At 43.4% G+C, this 23,110-nt stretch overlaps 1 protein-coding gene across 5 annotated transcripts in view; it reads left to right on the plus strand.

The window, feature by feature from the left end:
- VWC2 (von Willebrand factor C domain containing 2) overlaps positions 1–23,110 on the plus strand; it is an 86,551-nt gene that overhangs the window by 19,426 nt on the left and 44,015 nt on the right. Inside the window, exons 1-3 of one of the 5 annotated variants that reach the window (XM_040588051.1) lie at positions 3,406–3,732; positions 4,807–5,588; positions 12,387–12,516. In XM_040588051.1, the coding sequence (XP_040443985.1) occupies positions 4,875–5,588; positions 12,387–12,516 (844 nt within the window). In that variant the 5' untranslated portion in view covers positions 3,406–3,732; positions 4,807–4,874. Of the gene's footprint in view, positions 1–3,405; positions 3,733–4,019; positions 4,041–4,088; positions 4,211–4,235; positions 4,589–4,806; positions 5,589–12,386; positions 12,517–23,110 lie in introns of those variants that run through there. The other 4 variants (XM_040588055.1, XM_040588054.1, XM_040588052.1 and 1 more) reach the window with 4 other exon arrangements.

The following is a 23,110-nucleotide window of genomic DNA, read 5'->3' on the forward strand; positions in this document are numbered from 1 at the left end:
GAAGTCATGCTGTGGGGGCTTTTTCTCCCCTCTTACTTCAGGAGTTTCAGAGCTGTTGAGCTGAGACGGGCACACGCTGCAGACAGCTGCTACTGCTCCCCCCGGGGACACCCTGCCCTCTCCAAGGGCTCAGTGGACACCCTGTCACTGAAGCCAGCCTCGCTTTTGTGTGGGGGTTTCTAAGCAGACCCCTGCTCCCCAGTTGCACTGGGGGGCCCTCTTCTGCTCCCCCTGCCCCCCGCCCTGCCCAGCCCAGGTCCACAGGCTTTCACAGAGCTTCCTCTTTTCTCTCCCTGACTTCTCACTGAAGACAGGGGACACCTCTTTTATAAGAATAGGAAAGATGGGGCACGTGCCTTGTATGAGGTCATGTGAAGGAATGCATGCGTTAGGTGTCCGGGCTACATGCCTGTGCTGGGGTGAGTATGTGCATATCCAGGGCTTCATTTTATCAATATATAGGCTAAAAGTGGTTGTCTTTGACGTTGCAATGAAGCATCTGCATAGCTATGAGACTGGGGTTTTTTTATATTGTTATTAATCAGGCAGATAACCAATGTTAACTTGGCAAAACATACATCCCATGTTTAGGTTCTTGTCATTCACCCCAAGGCGACTCTTAAAAAATATTTTTCAAAAATTCAGTCCCCCTGATCTCATGGAGTAGATGTTTAATTATGTTTTTCTGACTAACAGCCAGCTATCTTCAGCCCGGATGTCCACTCTCGCTGTCTCCGGGCTGGTCTAACAGAGATGATCATCACACTAGTTTAATTTAAGTCATTCCTCGCCAACACCCATCTTTATCTCGGCTGCTGGCTTCCTTTTTTGTTTTCCGTTCAATTTCTTCCTAGTAAAAGTAGGCTAATTTGTAGTAAAAATAAGCTAAAACCAGCAGACTGTTTGCTCCTGACAGCTCTGATACAGCTAATGCAAAGTTCTTATCATGCAGACAAGACCCAGCAAAAAGGAAGCTGTCTTGAATGAGATGCAGAATTTGATTCTCATCCAGAGACACAGTTGTCCTTGCTACTGTTGCCTAGGGGGACAGCAGAGTGGGGAAACTTGGACCTGTGATTTTACGCTGTGTCTATCCCATGAATAAACAGAAGGACTCAGACTCCAGGGCCTTTTATATTATATCAGAAGTATAAATCTCACATTAAAGACATTGTTAAAAGCATCCTTCAAATAACAGATTTTCACATTTCTCTCTTCTTCTAGTTGAGACCTCACATGGAAAAAAAACCCCACCAAATATTTCTTACAGATCTTCTGTTTGACCATTTCGACTATAATATATTGCAAATTGATGCTATGACACTAATGAAGCAGTCTGGCATCGGTTCTGCAAGGGTCCCAATGTCAGGTACAATCCATCACATAATATACATATGAAACTGAATAAACAGAGGCTGGAGTCCAGCGAGAAATCTTCTAGAAAAAGAAACAAGGGTATTTACCTCTTTCTTTGCCGAGAAGGTTAGAAGGAGCTGTAGTCTGTTGCTATGCAAGTGCTCAGAGGCTTTGCCCTTCTTGTTACACAGCGGTATCTTGAACCTTCAGCCCTGGCTGATCTGTGTGCCACATAACTAGGTCTGGGAGAGGCAGAGCTCCTACAGAGAAAGACCTGAATGCTGTAGAACTCAGATTTTGTACCAGCTTCACCTGGGAACATGTGAAAATGTCAGAACAACAAACTGGCTTCTCTCTCCTCTTTATCATAGACATAGCAGTGCCTTCCTAGGCCCCCTGTTTCCTTCTGGTTTGCTCTAGCCACAACTAGCTGCTGCTTGATAGCAAAGCTTACAGGCTTGTGAATGCAAAGCCTAGGATGGGCATTCATGTTGTTCTTCCAGAATCAGCCATGTGGTGTATGGTTGGTCGCCCCATGGCAGCTTATGCTATATAAAATTCCTGTTTCAGAAAAGGCAAAGATTAAACTCTTTATTCAGAGGTAATAAGACGATAAGTTGAAGGCAAATACTTCTTAATGATTATTAGCCAGGTAATGTGAAAGGTCTAGCTTAACTCTGTAAGACTTTGCCTAGCAATCCCGTAGCAATGTGGAATTTCATTTTACTAGTGCAACCTATGGAAACACTTTACTTCTTCGTACCCTTCAAAACTTTAGTTCTGTATTTTAAAGTTTCAGATTAAACCATTATTTAGCTGGTGAATATCTCACTGGGAGATATGAGATGATGTCAATAGAAATAATTTTGTGAACTAGACAGGACTCATAGTTGTTTATAGGGAGAACCCAGCAGCCAGAAGAGTTTAGCACCTGCATCCTCCTGTGGAGGAGTTTAAGTGTCTTGGTTTTCACAAATAACAGGCGCTCATGATGGTACTTAACAGTGAAACATTAGTATCCAGCAGATTTTCGGTGCTCTCCTGCAGCGCTACCATTTTAGAGAAAAAAAAAAAAAAAAATCTACAAGGTTTACCTACCTTAAAAAATTTCAGTTATAGTGCCAAGTACTTCGAGAAAACCGGCCCTAGCCACAAGTCGGGCACAGCAGACTGCTAAAGAGCTACTGCAGCAGCAGGATTAGTGCAGCTGGGACTGCTCTGGAACATCTGTACAGCAAAACTCAAGAAGATTATTCTGGTATGTCATCAAATGCGGCTTAAAAATAAATACATACATAAATAAGTAACCTTTTGCGTTCCAAGCCCTTTCTCAGGTCCAGAACAAAAACACCTCTAGCTTTCCTTTGGTGTTCTGTCCCAACAGTCTGGCTAAGTGTGTTGCAGCCATCATCTTTATAATGGACCATCCTTTTTCCGTACCAAAAAGCATAAAGGAGAAAAACTGCAATTATATTTAATTACAGAAGTGTCCATCGGCCGTTCGAAAGCGTAAGTCAATATCTCAACTAGCAGGTCACGTACCACCTCGTTGCCAGAAAAGGCCGGCAGGAGCGGGCTAAGGCAGAGCCGCCACCGCGGCCGTGGGGACAGCCCGGGGGCACGGCCTGCACGGCCCCGCCGGACCCTGTTTAACCGCCCCCCCCCGCGGCTCGGCTATAGCGCGGGGCTGCGGCCGGGCCCCGCAGGCAGGGGGGTGCGGCGGGGGCGCGCCTCGCCGCGGGAGCGCGCCCGTCCTCGCCGCACCGAGCCGCGGGCGGCGCACGGGGCTCAGGCCCCGACCTGACGCCCTGACACCTGCAAAAGTTTCGGCCGCCGGTGTGCGGGGCTGCGCCCCGGCCGGCCCCCCGTGCCCCGCTTTCCCTCTCCGCAGCCGCCCGCCCGCTGCGCGGGGCGCCCCCCTCCCGGCCCGGAGCGTGCCCGCCGTGGGGCCCGACGGCACGAGTGGGTCTGCCCCCCGCCCCCCACACCGCCGGCGGGGAGGGGCGGGCAGGGGCGCTGCGCGGCCGCACCAGGCGCTGCCGCCCCGTGGCGAGTCCCCGCGCTGCGCCCGGCCCGGCGGCCGGACGGAGGGAGGCAGGGAGGGAGTGCCCGTCCTGCCCCGCTGCCGCCGCTCCCGGGGCCGGCGGCGCACGGCCGCCATGTGAGAGAAACGGGGGCCGCGGCGGAGCCCGGCGGCGGGGCCGGATCGCCTGGCCGCCGCGCTGCGCTGCGGGCTTTGCGGGTCCGCGGCGGCGGCGGGCGGGCAGCAACAAGCCGACGCCGGCCGCCCGCCCGCGGCCCCGCCATGGGAGCCGGGCGGGGGGCGAGGCTTGGCGTCCCGAGCCGCCGGCGGGGCTGAGCCGGGCTCCAGCGCAGGTAGGGAGGCGCCGGGCCGGGCCGCGGGGGACGTTGCAGGGCCGGGGAAGGGGCTGGCCCCGGCTCCCCCAGCGGCAGGGGGGTCGGGCGGCGGTGCCCGGCCCGCTGGAAAGTTTGGGCGGGCGGAGCGCGCTGCCCCCCGGTGCCGCCGCCCCCGCCGGGCCGCCGGTGAGGGCCGGGGGAGGCGGGCGGGCAGGGAGGGAGGGAGGCTTTTAAATGGCTTTGGGGAGCGGTACCGCGGAGGTGGGGCCGTGCCGGGAGGCTGGAGCGCCTTCGCTTGCCGTGGCCGGAGCCGTGGACGTGTTTTGGTTGGTTTTGTGCCGATTCGGAGTGCAGCGTTTTACGGACAGGAGCCGGGAGTGTCGCTGAACTCCTGGAGGATGTGGGTTAAATGAGCCTCTGCTGCGGAAACTCCTAACGGCGCTGCTCTGCCTTAAGCACGGGGAGGAGGAGGAGGAGGTGGTGTGTGCTTGTTTAGGTAGTTCGGCAGCGGGGTAGTTTGGCTCTGCTTGCTTTAATGCGCATGGGTTTAGTTGTCTTTGACAGAAATGTGCTGGCTGGCAGGTATTTAAGAAAAACCCCAAAACAGCAGCATACTTCAAGACTGGATAAGAGGTTAATGAAAACCATCGAGCACGCAGTCAGCAACTGGGACTCCGTTGGGTGATTTCTTTTCCGGACTCTGCTGTGTTTAGGGGAGCTTCATTTAATTCAGCAAGCGTCCATCCTCTTCACGTGTTGTCATTTGAAAGGAAAAATAACCTCCAAACGTTCTGGGTTTTGCATGCACCTGCCTTTGCAAATCCGAACTCCCTGGAGTTCTGCGTGGTGCTCTTCACGGAGGCGAAGACGCCGGGTCTGTGTCCAGAGCCCTGCTATTTATAAGACTTGGCAGAGCGGGGGAGGAGGAGGAGGGATGCAGCACCAGGCTGTTGTTTGCCTTTTGCATAAACTACCGAGGCAGGTTGCGTGTTGTTTGAGATGTTGCATCGGTGGAGGCCGGGGGGTGGGTGCGTGGGTGTAGGGTGTGAAAAAGTGCAGCAGCTGAAGTGTTCCTTATCCTTCTCTTCCTAGGGACTGTGGATCTGTGAAGTGCTTCCCTCCGATGTGAATGCAGTGTCCCCTGCGGGATGCAGTAGGTGATGCCCAGCTCTACTGCAATGGCAATTGGAGCTCTCTCTAGTTCTTTTCTTGTAACCTGCTGCCTCATGGTTGCCCTCTGTAGCTCCACCATACCTGTGCAAAAACTGGCCAAGGCTCAAGACAAACAGGAGATAAAGGCAAGCCAGGAAAAGAGGGATCACACATCTACAAGGGACAGCCAGACAGGCCCAGGGAAAATGAATGAGATCGGCAGGAGCGGGAGGGAGGAGGGTAGCAGGGACTGGAAGAGCAAAGGAAACAGGAACTACTTGAACAAGGAGTCTTGGACTAAGCAAAAGCAGGCTTGGAACAGCCAGGGGACGAGCAGTAAATCTGGGAGCATTCAAGTGCAAGAGCAAAGGGATGCCGCTCCCGAGGAACCTCAGGTGGCTGAAGACGTGTCTCTCCCAGAAGCCGTTGCGAGCGTGACTCCCGAGCCCCCGGAGGAGTATGCCTATCCGGACTACCGTGGGAAAGGCTGCGTGGACGAGAGCGGCTTCGTATATTCCATTGGGGAGAAGTTTGCGCCGGGCCCCTCCGCCTGCCCCTGCCTCTGCACCGAGGAGGGCCCGCTGTGCATACAGCCCGAGTGCCCCAGGCTCCACCCTCGGTGTGTCCATGTGGACACCACGCAGTGCTGCCCGCAGTGCAAGGAGAGGAAGAACTACTGCGAGTTTCGAGGGAAAACCTACCAGACCCTAGAGGAGTTCATGGTAAGGGCTGAAGCCAGAAGTCGTTTTGTGGGTCCTTCTCTTGTTCAAAGTGGCATTATATTTCTCGGAGGGTGGTCTGGGTCTCACCCTCCCCTTTTCATTTCTGTGTTAATACTACTTTTGCAGTGCGGTAAAATGCTACCCTTAAATACGGCCTTTCTTGCTCTATGATACTGTAACATTTTTAAATGAGGGGGCTGATCTTTATCAATTCCTTTGGTATTTACAGTAAAAAACGGTACTTGGAAGGATGCTACTCAGAGGTGATGTGGATTTTATGAAAATTTTCAGCAATTCATTTGTTTCCTTATTTAACTGTTATGTGTCAAACTTCTACCTTGCAGGGATCAAGCAGGGTTTTGTGGGCTGACTTTATTCCTAGTAATCAGCCTGTGATGATACACCTTTTTTTAACAGTCATTGCTCTCTTTAACGATTTAAACTGTGCTGCCAAGGTTGGATAAGGTTTGCTTTCTGAGAATTACTGTGGGCCTTCTTTTTTAAGAGTGTGGTTCAAAGTCTGGATCACAGTGATACCTAAACAAAGGACTTGCAAAGCTTTATAATTAGGGGAATCCTTTTAGACTAGGACCTCTTTAACATTACTGTGCAAGGTCATTGTCGTTGAAAATGCAACTTATTACAGTGCAACTGAAAAGTTCTGTAGTTGGGGCTGATTTTCTGCTTGCTTACCTTACCTTTTTCCCTGTAGTGTTTTATTGTGGCTGAGATCTGCAAGCAGGCTCTTAAGAATTGGCTTGCAAAGGACTGTTAGATACAGGGCTAGTCCAAACCCCACTTTGGAACACACCAGAGATTTTTGAGCTGAATATGTTGAGGGGAGTACGAAATCCAGTTCAGGGTTCTGGAAGCTTGAGCCTCTCTCAGGATGGAGAAAAAGAAAATGTATTTGTGAAGGCTGTAAATAAATTGCCACCTCTGCTCTCTGGTGTTTGCATGTTCTTGGAAACTTAACTTTGATTCATAATGTCTTTCCATGTTTTGAACTTACTGAAAAATAAATAAATGAGCAGAATTACTCTCTCTGGAATAAATCACAGTGTTTTCCCATGCTCTCTATCGGGAATAATGTGTAGAACAATAGTGGATTTCAAAGTATGGCAGACAGCATTGTAGCATACTCCCTTTTTCCATGTCACCCTCAAGGATTGCATTCGGTCTCGGGGTGGCTGTTTCTGCCTTAAGAGGGAGAAGGTACTTTTAACAGCTGCTAGTTGGTGTGACATTTTCAGAGATGGATTGTGAGGTCCTTCCTTTTCCAGCAAAGTTAATTCTGAGGGGTGGCCAAAACAGTGATGCTTCTGCACACGTTCTCTGTAGGTCAGAGTTTTAAATGCTTCTTCCCCACTCTTCATTCGTGCTTTTTTAACAAATTGCATTTCTTTGTCTGTTTGTATAGTGGTTTTGTATTGATGGCTGTAAAGCAAGACTGAAATACCTTATTGTGTTAAGCATGTAGTGAGAGAATAGAACCTTAAGGCTCCCTGTTACATTTGAACATGGCTGGCAACCTTGGTAAAAAAGGACTGCTGAACAACATTTACAGAAATGTTCTGAAAAGACTTTGGTTTCAGCTTTCTTTTTAACCCCATTTAGCCTTCAGCCCTTGTGTTGATACCTTCCTGTAACGAAACATCGGTTCCCTTACCACTTTTTGTAAGCCAGCTTTGGAAACACAGGTGAGAAGGGTTGTCTGCCCAGGATGTGCAAGGGAAGTTACTGATGCATTTAGGCGGTGGGACAGTAGCCTGTTTATTTTGATGTGTGAAGACCTTGGTTTTTAGTTGAGCTTCAACGTTGGTTCCAATATTGTGAGCACGAAACTGTAAATGCAGCTGTTTGCCCATGCCACTGCAGTCAGTGGAGATGTCTGGCAGGGTAAGGTACAGATGTGGTCAGATTGCTGCTGCTCAGTGGAAGCAATTGCAAATGCAGGTAATTGCTCACAGTTTCAGAGGTCATTTTACAAGTTTAAAGTTGATGGTTTTAGAGAGTTTACTAATATCCTGTCTCTTGGTGAAGGTCAGGGAAGGAGTTATAAATGGATAGTAATCTGATTTTTCTCTGTGTCCGCATCTATTATTTGTGGCAAAGAGTACCTGGCATCACTAAAGGAAGAAAAATGTGACCTACTAACTTTTAAGTGAGATTTTCTGCACATTTATGTATAGATGTGTAAATATCCATGCAAGTTTGGGATTTTGCTTATATAAAACTTTTCTATGGCTTGGCATGGCAAAAAATTGCCCTGACCAGAGCCAGTGGTAACTCGAAAGCTGTGTGCGCCAGGGAATGGGAGGTTTGATGTGTTTTTTTCTTTGATTCACAGTCCTTTCTGCAGGCTTTGCGTGTGTGTGTGCATGCATGCGCATGCAGGTGCTTTTTCTGTTTTCAAAGAGGACCTGGATGTCGACACAAAACACAGCACAGGTGTGTAGGGGAAGGATGAGGTCTCATAAAGTTGTTTCCATCAGTTCCACTCTACTCCTCTGTGGGTATTGTGAGGCAGGATGGCAGAGGGATCACAGCATCCATACAAGTAGAACTGGGAGCAAAAGCCTTAGTTGGTGAAATGCAGTGAGGATGAAATTCTGCACTGGAGCTGGAGGTTGCTGAGAATGTGTTCCACTAGATGTTTTTCAGTCTTACAGTACGATTTGAAAATACAGGCTGACTTTATGTCAGAGCCTGACAAGGACCATAAGTTACCTTCAGAAGTGTAGTGTTTGGGAAGAACCTATGTTTTTGGAAGTTGTTGCTTCATGTGGTTTTTTTTTAGAATTTCTCTCCTGCTGAAAATTGTACTTATTTGTGAATAAGTTGCTTGGAAATATGGAAGTCAACAAACTTCGAAAAATGTTTGAAACATTTGTGGTATTTTTGAAGTAAAGCCAAGGCTGATAGGTTTATTCTTGTCAGCCTAACCCCATTCATGTTCTCCCAAGTTGTGTAAGTGGCAAGGAAATATTAATAAAAATTCCAGCACAATAACAAATAAGTTTGGGATTATGATTGATTTTTTTTTTTTTAAACCTGGATGTTTTCAAGGCTCAAGGAACCAAATGCAGATTTTATATATATATATATATATATATATTATTTATTTATTTTAAATTCAGATTTTTTTTGTTGGTTTGGTTTTGGTTTCTTTTGTGCTTTTAAGTAAAATTTGCCATGTTGGAAAGGGAGAAGAGCTCAAATTACTTTGTACCAGAACTTCAGTGACTGCAAATGATTTGTCACTTTTTAATTATGCCAATTTACACTTAAGAGCAGTAGGTTTATGCAGCAACTTAATGAGCTGCAGTTCTTTTCATGTCCCACTAGTGGGAAATCTACCTGTTTACACAATGCTGTGTTTGCTTTTTTACAACATCTGCAAGTCCATTTATACATCTGCTCATAAACTTCCCTTTAAACAATTCTGAAGAAGTTTTTGTGTTGGTTTTTTTGCCATCTGCACTCTGTTTTCTACAGGTTTTATGGCTGCCTGGTGAACTTGTAAGATTTCTGTGCCTCTTGTTATCTTCCCGTGGGTTTTGCATAGGCAGAACCACTGCTGCTATAGAGTTAATAGCTTAATCTGTAGACCACAGGGATGTGGTATCATTAGTCTTCAGAGAGAGGTTGATAGGTGGTACTATTTCCAGTCCAGCCTGGTTATGTCAGATGTGCTAAGCGTTAGTGCTGCTGGGCAGGTCGTTTCAGAGATGAACAAGTGGGATGCTTGTTGCATGGGCTGCCACTAGGAACTGCGCTGCAGGGAACACGCTTACGTTGTAAGAGTAGAAGAGAGGAAATGAAGGACCAAATGTGGCTTTTCATTCTGGTTTATTTAATTGTTGTTGCATATACGCACAGTCTTATTGTCTCTCTCTCTCTCCCTCTAGTGATGATTATGTGTCCGAGTATTAAGTTGCCATTAAGATGCAGAAAGAAGTGGGCCTTTTCTATAGTTCCTGCTGCATCCTGATCATATATAAAAAGCAATGCTACCGTTTAGTCCAAAGATGAGCAGATAAAGGTTGACACTAATACTGTTTTGGCAGCCACTGTGGTTCACTTACATGCCTGAAAAGAGCTTTGTAGAAATAAGCACATGGAGACCTTCCTTAACCTTGCTACCACTGCTTATACTGGTGGCTTGTATAGATGACAGTACTTATTAAATGTGTACTAAATGTGTTCCCCTGAAATCCCATGATTTATTACACAGGAAGGTTATTTGTGAATGCAAAATCACATTAACGGTGTGCTCTGTTCATGAAAGATGTAATCCTCAAGTCTATGTGCTGTATAGGATGGAAATGCATTATTCTGAATCATCATTATTAGATAAAGATTAGAGCAATTTTGTTTCTCATTTGATAGTATTTTCAGTGCTTCATTAAATGGCTTCTTGTTGTTGTAAGAATTCTAGGCTTCTGTCAAATTTAGAATTCTAGTAACAACCTATGTAATTAGAATATGTTTAAATTTTACAGATGAGAGATTTTAGGAATAACATCTGTGTGCTGTCTTGTTTCCTGATTATCATCAGATACTCTGTTTTTTATATCACTTCTAATACTGAATGGCACAGCTGCTAAGTGTTGTCCTGGGAGAAGGAGTATCTGTTGTTGTAGTTACTGGTCTCATTGAACAGTGATGACTGGCAAATTTGCATTTTTTTCAAGGCATGGCAAAAAATGTTAAAAACTGATTGAAAGCTAGCCTTGTTGAGCCTGATCCTTGGAATTGAGTTCTGGTAGCTTTGATCAAGTAGGGTTCCTTCATAATAAAAAGAAAAAAAAACCCCAGTCCTCCTTAAAAAGCATGTTTTCATAATTTACTATGTATTGTTTGTGGCTGTAACTCCAGAGGGAAGGATTCTTACTGTTGACTAGCAGATAGGTAGGAGCTCAGGTTTGCTGGCGCTCAAAAGTTTAATGTGTGGTTCAAGTCATTACCTGGGATACCTGAGTCTGTCGACTCTTGATCATTGGATCAGAAGCCTCCTCATCCACTGACACTCCAGCTCTGCAAGTGAACATGGCAGCTTATAAACAATTACTGGACAAAATTCTTGGCCCAAAGCCTACAATAAAAATCTGCAGTACTGGGCTGTCAGCCTCCTTGTGGCATTTTATAAATGTATAGTGCGGTGTTATCCTTGGTAGAGTTAAAGCAAAGAGAAAACTGGAAATGAGTAGCTAGCAAAGGAAGCCTGAAATAAATAATAGTAGTAAAAGCAGAAAGCAACACAGCAAGAGACCCTATTTAGGCTTTCTAAGCAGAGGGGACAGCGTGAAAGATATGTGAGTGCATAAGCAAATAACAGCCCTGGCAGGTGGGAAGAGAAGTGGCAAAGCATGGATGAGCATTTAGTTGGAGCTGGTGCTGCGCAAGCATCAGCATGTTTGAACTTTGGAAGTGAGAAGGATGTGAAAGAGGCAAGCAAGCAGAGAATGGATTTGATGAAAATATGGGCTGCCTATAGAAATAGGGAGAAGAAAGAGATCATCTGCAAGTTAGACATCTGGATGATTCTTCACAGAGAATTAATATATTTTTTTTTTAGATTCGAGGTTACTCTGCTTTTATTGGAGAAATGCAATGGGTGGTTGTTTGCATCAACTGGAGTCTGGAATGAAAAGGGGTTCGTAAAAAAAAAAAAAAAAAAAAAACAAACTCATCCTTAAGTAAACCAAGAATCTGCAGAGATTATAGATTTAGAGTATCACTAATAATAACATTCAGCTGCATTTTCATCCTGCAGTGTGAGCATGGATGCCAGTGTGGGTTTTTGTGTATAGCAATGAGATTTACAGTACATCATTTATTGCTCTTCAGTACCCTTGCTTCCCTCCACCTCCAGCTCCTTGTGTGGTACGAGGACATCAGCGATGCAACGAGCAGCACCTGAAACACTGAAGAGAGCAGCTGGAGTTGTACGTGTGGCAAATGCAGACATTTGGAAGTCCATTTTTTCTTAAATAGGGCCTTGATGCTGTTTTGTTTGGAATTGATTTCATTGAAGTAGGTCATTCAAGTAGTCACCTTGTGGTGCTCCTATTCTGTGGAGTTCTTCAAAACCAGTAATATTTCACTAGGTAAAAAGGATGACATGTATTTTGCTTCACCCCTTTCTTTGAATTGCAGCTTCATTTCAGAAGGTTACGAGTATTACAGGAGTGGTCCAAATACAGTTAACCTATGTGAAATACCTGAATTCAAAGGATAGTTTTTTTTCCTGACTTCTCTTTGAAAATGATAGTTTTCGATAAAATGCAACTTCCTGCTACCAAAAAGCTTTCAAACCTGGAAAAATTGCAACAAGGCTTTCCATTAAAAGAAGTTTCATATTTCATTTCATATTTTTTTTCTTCTGTAAATACAGTATTTTTTGCTAAATTACTTTTTTAACCTCTAATTAAACTGGATTTCATCTAAATTAGGAACATAATTTGCTGGAAGTTCATTAGAAATGTGGTAGCGAGATTTTGACTTTATTTGTGTTAAAGCCTAAAGTGTTCTTGTGCCCAAGATCCCTTTTCACATTAGCTGCTGAGGTTCAGAGCAGAACCTGTGAGGTTTTTTTCTGCTGTGGTTTGGTAATTTTGCAGGCACCCAGCCTCACTGTCTGCATTATTCAGACCACGAAAAGCATTTGTTCTGAAGTGAGGAAGAAAAAGAGGTGAAGGAAAGGACAGTGCAGATGGGAAGGTAGGTAGGTATTGCGGGCTTTAGGAGGGCGTTAAGTGAGAAGGTTAAAAGGTGGCTGGATTTGTGTTTCAGGTTTCTCCATGTGAGAAGTGTCGCTGTGAAGCCAATGGTGAAGTGCTGTGCACTGTCTCAGCTTGTCCCCAGACTGAGTGCGTGGATCCAGTGTATGAGCCTGATCAGTGCTGTCCTATCTGCAAAAATGGTAAGTGACGGCTGCAAAACTAGAAGGGGGCTTCTGTCTGAGAGGTCCACGTTGCTGTTCTGGTTTTTAAAAATAATTCCAATATTTTCCTTTTTCCCCAAGCGGAGATGGAAAAATGTTGTGTGTGGATGGTGTCTTCCTGGTGTGAGGAGTCAGATCTTCCCTTGACTAGGATGAACTTTATTATGACCTACAGGGATTTTTGTATACTCAGGAGACAATTAGGGTGTTACTACCAGGTATTCATGTGGCTTCTGGATATAATTTTGCATGGACTTATTGTGGATATATTTTATGTAGGCACAGGAAATGTTACCCACCTTTCAACATGAGCAGGAAAAGTTACTTTTGTTCTACCTTTTTATTTGTTCCCTTTTCAGAGATTCTTCTCTTCCTTCCCCCCCCCCCCCCCCCCCCCCCCCCCGAGGCAAATCAAATGTACCTTATTGAACTCATTTAATTTTCATAACTAAATGAATTAAACTCCCAAGTTTAATTGAATATATTTCGTAACTAAATTAGACAGAAAGTCTCTCTACTCCCAGCAAGGACTTCCATTAGATCAAAGTCTTGGTCTATTTAGGGGAAAAAAATTACACGACACACTAGCTCATCACTTATAAAGAAGAAATAATAATTTATTAATAGAAATGAAAGCTGCAAAATCTCAAATGAAATTATATTCAAAATGAAAAAAGACTTTAAAAATACTCAGATAATTTGCAGCCATATATTATTTTTCTAGAATAGGTAGGTTCCATTACATTAGCTAAAACAAACTGATTAAAATTGTGGAAAAGCTAGGGGAGGAGAGGGTGTACAGCATATGCTTTCTGCAAATTCAACAGTAGATGATAAGGGATAGTTAATTGCATTGGAGGAGTTTCATTTGTATGGGTATAAAAGTAATTGCTTCACATCCCTTAATTGCTTGTTACAGCCCTGAAGGAATGTGTTCCTGGCTGTACAGCTTAAGGGCACTCTACTTTTGGAGATGATGACAGGTGTTTTTTGAAACATTGAGGTACCAGTTCCTGAGAAAGGCTGAATCTGGGAGCTAGCTGGTCTGGAGGATACTTTAACACTTGTTTGATGGCAGGAGCTTTCCTGATGCGCTCTCAAGCTTTTTGTGTGGACACCGTCCTCTGCTGCGGTTCCCCATGTCGGAGTGACTTTTGACAGGCAAATGGTCTGTTTTCAGTAGGGAGGATGAAGTTACAAGCATAATGTGTGAAGCTGATGTAGTCTTTACCACTGAATTTCCCCAGCAGTGTTAACACTGCTTGGAGCTGAATTGACTTTCCATCGGTGCACGTTCTTCCACAAGCATCAACATAATGCACGGCGGTGGCCATCTCCCAGCAGTGGCTTGCATTTGGGTTAAGGTGGTATGGCAGTGCAGGGCCTGGCTTGGCTGCTTGCATAGATCCTCTGACATGTTTCCTAGAAATGTGACCTTTTTTAAAAACTTGTGCATAAAATAAGCCTTAGTTGTGAGGAGGGTGCCTTCTCTCAGAGCACTAAAGCTGAAGTACCCAAGTTCTGCCTGCAAGAAAAGGGTGGTCATGTCCTCAGTGTCCAAATCCCAGTATTACTTGCATATTCCTTGGGTATAACCACAGACTGGCATCCCTGACCCAGTTTCAGACCAAGGTGACCAGAGCTGCCTGTTTCCCGTGAGCTGTGCTGTCACTTCTCTGCACATCGTAGAATCAAGAGTGGCTTTCCTTGTTAGCTTCTAGGTGAGGAAAAAAGCCATTAACAGTAACAGTAAAACAAAGATCATTTAGAAGAAGCTCAGCATTTCTGCTTCAGCAGCGTCAGTATAGTATCACAAAGAAATTTCTGAGGAGTCCTGTCCATCTGGGGAGGACATTTGGAAGATAAAAAACAAAACAAAACCCAAGCTCTTTGCTTTCAGAGCTTGTTTTAAAGCATGGGACACGTGCAGTTTGCAAGGAACTTCAGTGAACTGCTGAATGTTTTTAATTAGGTTGGAGCAAAAACCTACTGAGCAGGAAAACCTAGCCATCCACATCCCCTCATTTTCAAGCCTACTGGAACAAACACGCTGTGAATGTGAGTTGGGGAAACAATCATCATGTTGTGCTTCAGGGTTGATTGTTTCAGCGATGACATCAATGACATCGTGATAGTGACCCAGAAGAGCTTGGGTGATGATTTCCCTCCCTCTCCTGGCACTTCATAACATATAACACTTTCCCAGCTTGCCTGGCCTGCAGATTTCTGGCAGTGAACCAGCTGAGTGAGAGCTAAGCAACTATATCTGTCACTGGTAAGACCACGTACAAATGCCTGATTAAGAATTATGGAGGCGATCTACTGAAAGCCCGCCGTTATTAGAAGTGAATGAATTCCGTCTCTTGGCAGGTGTGAGACACTGTATGTTAGCCCTTGTAGGAAGGAGGGGTTGTAGTTTACTTACTCAACATAATTCCACAAAAGTACTGGCAACCCGTTGGATGACGGATGGATATATAATGGCATATCAGGCTTGCACAACCGCACATGTGTGTAGGTGCAAACTTACTCTGAATGTTAAGAAATTGTGAATGGAAAACTTGCAGAGCGAGGAACAGTCTTATGTCTAGGTTTTAATAACCTTCTGTATAATTTCCTGACTTTCAAGAAGGAGCCTAGATACTTCCATAGCTGAAGATGTTATTTTCCTTGTGGGCAGGGATAGGGAGTACTTTAAAGAAGTATCTGCTCTAAAAAGTTAGTCTATACAAGGGATAAAAGTGACACCTTACTGAGAAAATCTTGCAATGAGGGGAATTTTTCTGCTTTTTATGTTTCAAGTCACTACAGCTAAGGGAACTGTTTAGTGTTTATCTTGTATACATGCCCTGCAAAAGCAGGATGGGGACAGAGGGGAATGGAGGAGAGGCTTTCTTCTTGTGCTTGCCAAGCTTCATGCTTTTGGTAACCAACAGCAGCAGCAACAAGAAAAAACATCTGGAAAGTAGACTCTGACTGCAGAGAGTACATTAAGTAACAGGTGCCCAATTCAGATCTCCCTCCTGCTTTACAGTAATAGCAGCATAGTTACTTCTGTGGAAGCCATCCCTGCTCACAATGAGATCAGTAAGCTCAGAATCTAGTACAGTCATTTCTACAGTTTGTATGGAGTGAAGCATAAAGATAATAGGCATACAATTCCCTTTCCGTAAGGAGAAGCCTGGGCACTTGTCATTGATTCATTTGAGGCAGTGGGAGGGGATGTGGGTTAATACTGAAAGTGAATTATCTTGCTAGATTAAATTACCTTGGTTGTCTGTTCCACTTCTGTTTCCAGTATTAGAGCCCTAATAGGCATACACAACTGAATGCTGCTTTGCCTGAAGCGTGCAGCCATGGAGCAGTCAATGGAGTTAAGGGTGGCCCTGCTCCTGCCCGTGTCTTTGCAGGAGGATGAGATTAAACCTGCAGACCACATGGAGCCTGGAGAGGGAGGCATGGTTGCCTGGCCAAAAAACATGTTGTTCTAAGGCGCCCAGGAGACTTTTATTTCGCTATATGGCTGAAAGATTGCCCCAGATAAGATGAAACTGATCCCTTCCTAGCATTCATCTATCTGTGCATCCATGGTGTTTCTCTGCAGCAGGGAGAGCTGAGTGTGCCAGTGAAGACTCGTAGCTGCGCATTCAAAAACACAAATGCTGATGCCCAGGGGGTCACACGTGTTCTCAGGGCCATAACATCCACAGGAGATGTCTCATCTGTTCTCACTGGCCGTGCAATGGGGAAACTTGACTCTGGATGCAGTCATCTCAGGTGCCTTAGTTGGGATGAGTCAGGACCTCATTTCATATCTGGGTTCATAGTTATGGTTGAAATAATGCATCATGTGGTTGGAATGGTTGGTTGTATGCCTGTACTGTGAGGCTGATTCACTGAAACTTGCTTATGTATGAAACTTTCATGTACGATTACAATGTTTAGGCGTGAGGTGGCCAAGAGTGCTTCTGAAAGGCAAGGGGGAACTTCTGTCTGTGGGAAGGAGCTCTTGGGGCGGGGTGTGTGTGTGTGTGTGTGCAAAAACCTGATAAAGACTGGCAGAGCTGCCACCCCCTTTTGCAACTGTTTGTACAACGGGACTTTGTCTCACTGCAGAGCTCATATCTATTACCAAATGGTGCTGGTTAAGGCAGCACCATAGGCCCTATGAGCTGTCATCCCTGTAAAATCCAGGCAGAGAGAGTGTGTGTTGGGCTGAAGGACCTGTCTGGCCATAACAAGGCTGAGGATGTTTGTTCTGGGTAGATAAAAGGGAAGCTGCACCTTGGTAGCTGTCATGTGAGCTGGCTGTTTGCTCTTTCCTGCAGCCCAGCTTTGCTCAAGCACCATGGAGAATCTGACCTGTAAAATTTAATATCCTTCTGCAGTATGTTTAAATAAAATATATGCCCTCAACCATATATGCCTTGACCTTGGCAATGAAGAAAGTATGATAATGCTGTCCAGATAGAGGTCAAGGCAGGACTATTGCAAACAGTGCCTTTGATTGTCCTCTATTCCTCTTCCTGTTTTCATTTTAAATATCTTTTCAGTCATGTTTGGCACCTAATTTATATATAGCAAAGAAGACCCAGAAGTTTTAAAGCATGAGAGTGGTTCTTCAGTCAACATTAAGGAGGGGATCAAATCAGGTGGTCATGGTGATCTCTTCTAGATGTAAAAGAAGAGCAATCATAAAGTGATATTAAAGTCTAGTTTATAAGATTTAAACAGTATTTCACTTCTTAAAATAAATGAATTTAAAAAAATAAAAACCTAACGGACAAGAAATCAGTTCAAACTAATCTCAGTTCTACCAATACTGTGTGCGCCAATGTGATCTGTTCCCTTCTGATGTGTTTAGTTCAGGCATTTGAACGCCTGTGTGTGCAGAGTGGTATTTTGTTCTCTTTCTGTGGGTATCAGTTGCTTAGCAAAAACTTCTGCATAAACTTCCCCCTTTAATAGGCTGTATTTCACAACATGATTTATAATATGAGACTGTTAACCAGGAAATATTAATGTTTCAGGGGGAATTAATGTTTCAGGGGGGAAAACACCATTAAAGTTGCATGAACAGCTGTATGTGATTAAAATTGCCTAGTGAATGTGCAAGTAGGTTGAAAAACTGTAGCAGGTATTTTGGCAACTACTTGTTGAAAACAAAGAAATACCAAACTTGCTTCTTTTTGGCTGCAGCAGGCATTTAAAGTGTCTTCCAAATCTGATTGTTGAAGTCGGTAAACTAGTCACAGTAGTTTTTGTTGTTGGTTTCTGCTGTTGATGAAGTTGAGAGGAAGCTCAGTCTGTGTCATCGTAATTCAAGGAATTCTTTTAACCCCATTTCATCTCTCTGCTCACCTCTCTCATTTTCTATCTCTGCTCTGGGGAAGTTGGTGGCCACACAAGCTATGTGTGCTTCCTGTGCAGAAAGCACAGAGTTATCTTCTTGTGCTGATTTTTCCACTTAGGTCAGAACCTGTTTAAATGTGCCTGCATTAACGCTGCAAACTGGGCTGAGTAAAAACTTGTGCCCAAACCATGCAGGCCTAGTTTCCAACTTGTATATACCGATATGGGATCCAGTGTTGACTTGGTATTTTTATGTTGAGCTGGCTAAGTAGTGGTAAGTGTTTTTTCCTCTAAGGGTATATATTTAGTTTACCAGTTATGTTGTCTTCCAGGGTATATTATTTTTTTTCCCAAATGATAGATAGAAGGCTGTCAGAAGATGCAAAGGATCTGTCTGAAGACAGGGCAAAAGTATCCAGTTATACTGTGCCTAAATCAGTTACCAGGACAGATCTATTTATATGGTGTATATGTATTTATTGCATATATGTATTGTGTATATATATATATTTTAATTTTTTTCACCAAGAAGACAAAATGCTTTCAGCTGGGAGTTGTGCTGTCAAAAGGCAGCAGTTTAAATGTCCCTGAGTGTGTAGCATCCTGTCATTTTGCTCAGACACGAGGACAATCAGAAGTTAGTGTTTGGTATTTAAAGTGGTACTTTATACTTAAGTAGGAGGATGTAAAAAATTCCATTAAAATAAAAAAAGCTGTGTGTCCTATAAGCTTTCCAAAACTCACTTTACAACATTTTCTCATTACAGGCTGCTACTACAGTAAGCCTGAGAAGCATTTCTTTGGCAGTCAGTTTTTCTTCTCGTAACTGAATCTACAGGCTTAACTGGTATATCACAGCTAAATTCTGTTGTATGAGTTACTTTCAAGGCAACTGCTTGCAGAAGGTGTCACTTTTCTGTGGGTTCAAGCAAAAATGGATAATAACGTGCCCCGAACAGTTGTTTAGTGGTGACACTCCTAGGTGAGTGTGGGAAACAAGCTGCCAGCTCCTCATGGTGGAGTCAGAACTTCAGTGTGTCATGGCTTCCTGGTTCTTAAAAGATGTGTTGCTTCAGCTCCAGAAACAGAAAGATGAAAATGCTGTCTGTGGTGATAGAAAAACTGAAATTCTTGGATGGAGGGAAAATGAGTCTTCTGGCAACTTTAATGTATGTAAAAAAAACCCCAAACAAGCACAAAAAGCCCAACCAAAATAAGAGAGAGGTTGTTTGAATGTACCTTGTGCTGCTTTGCCGTGGCAGTTTCACCTATCTGTCATCCTGTGTAGTCCTGGATACTGGTTCTGGCTCAGACAGGAAACTACCTTTGAGCTAATATCCACTGGAGTACTGGAGTAAACTTTGCTATTGCTTGATTTGTCTTCCCTGACAGCTTCCCTTTTACATAGAGATGCATTTTGGGATTTGCTTGTTTTCTACTAAAACAGCTAATCCGTGCTTCTCAAAATGAAATCAGTTGCTTTGGTTTTTTGCTTGTTTGTTTTGGTTTTTAAGTTCTTCCTACAAGATTTTTCAGAGTTTGTATTGCAGATTTATTTACACACATACACAGAGGTAGGTAAGATATTAAAAAAAAAAATAAATCCTAGAGCTCACATTGTGCCCTGTTCCTTTTCCACATGCTTCCCTCAGTGTTTCTTCTTTGCTGTTTGAAGAAAGTTTAGAAAACTAACATTGAGTTGAAGTTTTTCCTACATCCAGTCTTGTTCTTTATGCTGTTCATTAGGGAGAGTATTACCAGTGTTAATTTTGCTCCCCCATTCTGATAGTGGATATCTAGTTTAATTTTGTATGTGTCACTAATTGAAATTGTAGCAAAGATTTGGGGGGGGAGGGGAAGGTTTCCAAGGTCTGAAATACTTGTGTGCCTCTCACTGGATGCTATATCATTGGAATAATATTCCCTATCAGTAGAATTTAATTGATAAATTACGAGCCCTTAGATTCTGAAATCCTGTCTTGCTCCAGCTTGAGTTACCATAGATTCATGCATTACCCGATATTAGTTCAGCTACTGTCACCGTCCATGTTAGCTGTCAGTTGTATTCTTTGCAGATAATCTTGTTGGTAAATAGAAACTGTTTACTGGCTGGGTGCTGCAGTGATACAGTAATAGGGCTACATGGCTGATTAGTGTTTTGCAGTGTGATTAAAAGGAGCAATGAAGAAAGATACATACCTTGTGTGTTTTGCTTTATATTATTTTGATTTTGTTTTCATTGCTGTTTCGTTATGTTAAATGAGGCATCTAAGAATTTACTTGGCTTTGAGAGGAGGTGAAAGCTTTTATTAAAGTGTTGTAGTATGTTATTATACCCCTCAGATATACCAAGTATCCCTCTCTTGATAAAGGATATATTCAAAATGTCCTTTTACTGCTAAGTGCAGTGTAATTTTCTCTGCTTATTTTTTGCAGGAAGTTAAGGTTTCAGGGTTAAGGAAGATGTGGATTGACCCAGGTGACTTACTGACTGATGGAAGCAGGGCATTGGCTGATTTAGTTAAACTTAGCTACTTAACACTTTGCTCTTCTATGGTTTGTGGTTTGCCTTTCTGTGCAGTGCAGGATTGTTAATGCTAGGTCTGCCTTAAATTCTCATAACTCCTTGTTCTCTGGGATATGTCTTATATCTCACCATGAGCATGGCAGCAATCTCAGAGGTTTCCTTCCAGTCCTGTTTGAATATTTGTAAACGAAATACCAATCTGATGAAGAACAGGAAAACCTGTTTCCTTTTCTGACATCAGTTTGACCAGGGGCTGACTTGTACATCTGTGCATGTGTTTGGAAAAGGGTTCTGAAGGAAGAGGAGCAGCAGGTTCTTAGGGGAAAGGCTGAAAGCCTCTGATATTTTTATTAATATTAGTAAAATTGCAGTGCTTGTTTTTCTTGTTGCTCTAAGTAGCATTTTACTGTTTCATACTACAGCACTGGGGAACTCCCCTGTGCTGTGTGCTAAAAGAGTCCTGAATTAAGTCCCTGATGGATTACCTTTACCCAGCAGGTCAAACATCTTCAGTTGGAGACTCAAGTACTTTCCTAATTTAAAAGCTTGATCTTTAAGTTGAAAGCAGCTTTTACTTCATGAGTCTTTGGATTGCTTCCATAGGGGTAATCATCCATGCAGTTTTGCTTCCTTGAGCGTATTCAGCTGCACAACAGTGATTTTTAAAACAAACAAACAAAAATAAAGCAGGTTTTAAGTAATTCTTTACCTTCACTAGCACAGTTACTAGTTACGAGAATGATTAACATTCGAAAACTGATAGGCAAATAAAACTTTGATTGCTATTTTCATTTAGGAAAACCCTGTAATGTTGGTTTGTTTGGGGGTTTTGCTGCCTATACTGGTATCCTAGTTAAATTTTCATTAGAGGAATGACTTCCTACTGGAAAACATCACTTTCTTCTAAGCGCCCTATTCTTTTGCTGAGTCTTCAGCTCTGCTTGCTTTTGTTTCTGTACTGGTAGCCCTTGAATGGGGGGCCTATTAAAAAGTTCCACACGTAAATCCCACTTACCTTACGGTCGTGTAGATGAGTGTTTTTTCTCCTGCCTAATTTCTTCTCACCTTGCAACACATTGCTGTTGCATGTTGGTTACCGACCACTTTTCATTAAGTATGTGCAAGCAGTGAGTCTCACATTTTATCACCTGTGGAGAAGATAACTTTGTCTTCACTGCATGCTCACCCAACATGTGATTTAATTCTTTTTTTTTTTCAATACAATTGATCAGATGGAGCAGTAACAAGAGGAAAAAAACAAATAATGCATTGTATCAGAACTCAAAACACTATTTGGTGAATAGCACTGAGTAAAGAAGATCTATATCCAAGCAATTGCTTTTGGGCCTCTTGTGTTTGAAATACTTGCTTGCAATGTTATCTCCTTTCTCAAAGGTAGTTTCACTGGAGTGTGGTGTTAATTGCTTTTCCCAGAAATAGTAAAGGTATTACTACTTACACTCCAGAATAGTTCCAATTCCTTTCTGATAGTATGATCTCAAACCCTCTCAAACATTTTGAATTCAAAAGGGAAATCACTAGTTAAGCTGGGCAGTTTTGAGGGAGATAGGCAGTTAGTGAGTCCTATTGAAGACTGAAGAGAAAGTTGTACTGACTGTTAATGATATCTTACGAAGCCAAATAACAAGATAGTGCAATGGTAAATGAAATTCAGCAAAACCATATGTCAGGTAGTGAAAGAAATTGCTTGGATATTTTGATGATCATTTTTTAAGGTATCTGCCAAGTGGTTTTAGTTAAATATCAATGTGAAATGTTGTATGTAAACATCAGTCAGGCTTCATTAAAAAAGGCTTGCATTTATTGGAAGTATGCTATTATATAAAGACTGGTTCCTCCCACCTGATCTGTGTAATCTTCCATGTTTGCTGAGCACTCAGCAAGAAGGGGTTTCAGAAGTACAAAGAAGAGCAGCAAGAAAGCTGAATATTCCCCTTGAGAATAGATGAGGTCTCTAATAGTGATAGCACATGAATAAAAAATCACGTGATAAAGTGTGATACTGGGGCAGAGGAACAGTACCAATGGAAGTCTTCCCTGTGCTCACAGTAACAAGTCAAGGGAGAAGCAAGAAAATCAAAAGGCATTGTACATAATGACACACATTACAGACCTTATTAACATACCAACACACTGCAGAAGGCAGTGCTGATATGATCTTTATTTTATTCCTAGGAAACTGCATATATTTGGTGGAAGGAATAGAATACCTTAACCTAGCTATGGTGAAACTGCTTGGGGTGACATGCTGTAGAGCCTTGTAGAACTACTTACAGTAATTCATTTTCACGTGAGCAGAAATGTAACGTTATTGTTTCCTACTGTCCACATCTTATAATTTCCTTTTTGAGCTGCCTCTTTAAAGCATTTTGCAAAAAAATGGTTAGGCTAAGTTGACTTCAGCCCAGCCAAACCCATCCTGGAAGTACACGTACCTTCATCTTAAGGCAAGAAGATGGACCTAATTAAGAGATCTTTAAAACAGCAGCAGTCCTCTTCCCACACGACCATTGCACAATCATTGTGGTGTATGCTGGGACACAATAGTACGTTACTTAATACATGCAGATGAAGGCGAAGAGACCAAATGAGGTTGGCTTTTGGCATGGTCTGCTCTCAGCTGTTTTATCAAGCTTTATTGAAATGACCTGAAGGTAGGTCACCCATAAATTG

Source organism: Falco naumanni, chromosome 3 (genome assembly GCF_017639655.2).
Source record: "Falco naumanni isolate bFalNau1 chromosome 3, bFalNau1.pat, whole genome shotgun sequence".
Classification (NCBI taxonomy): domain Eukaryota; kingdom Metazoa; phylum Chordata; class Aves; order Falconiformes; family Falconidae; genus Falco; species Falco naumanni.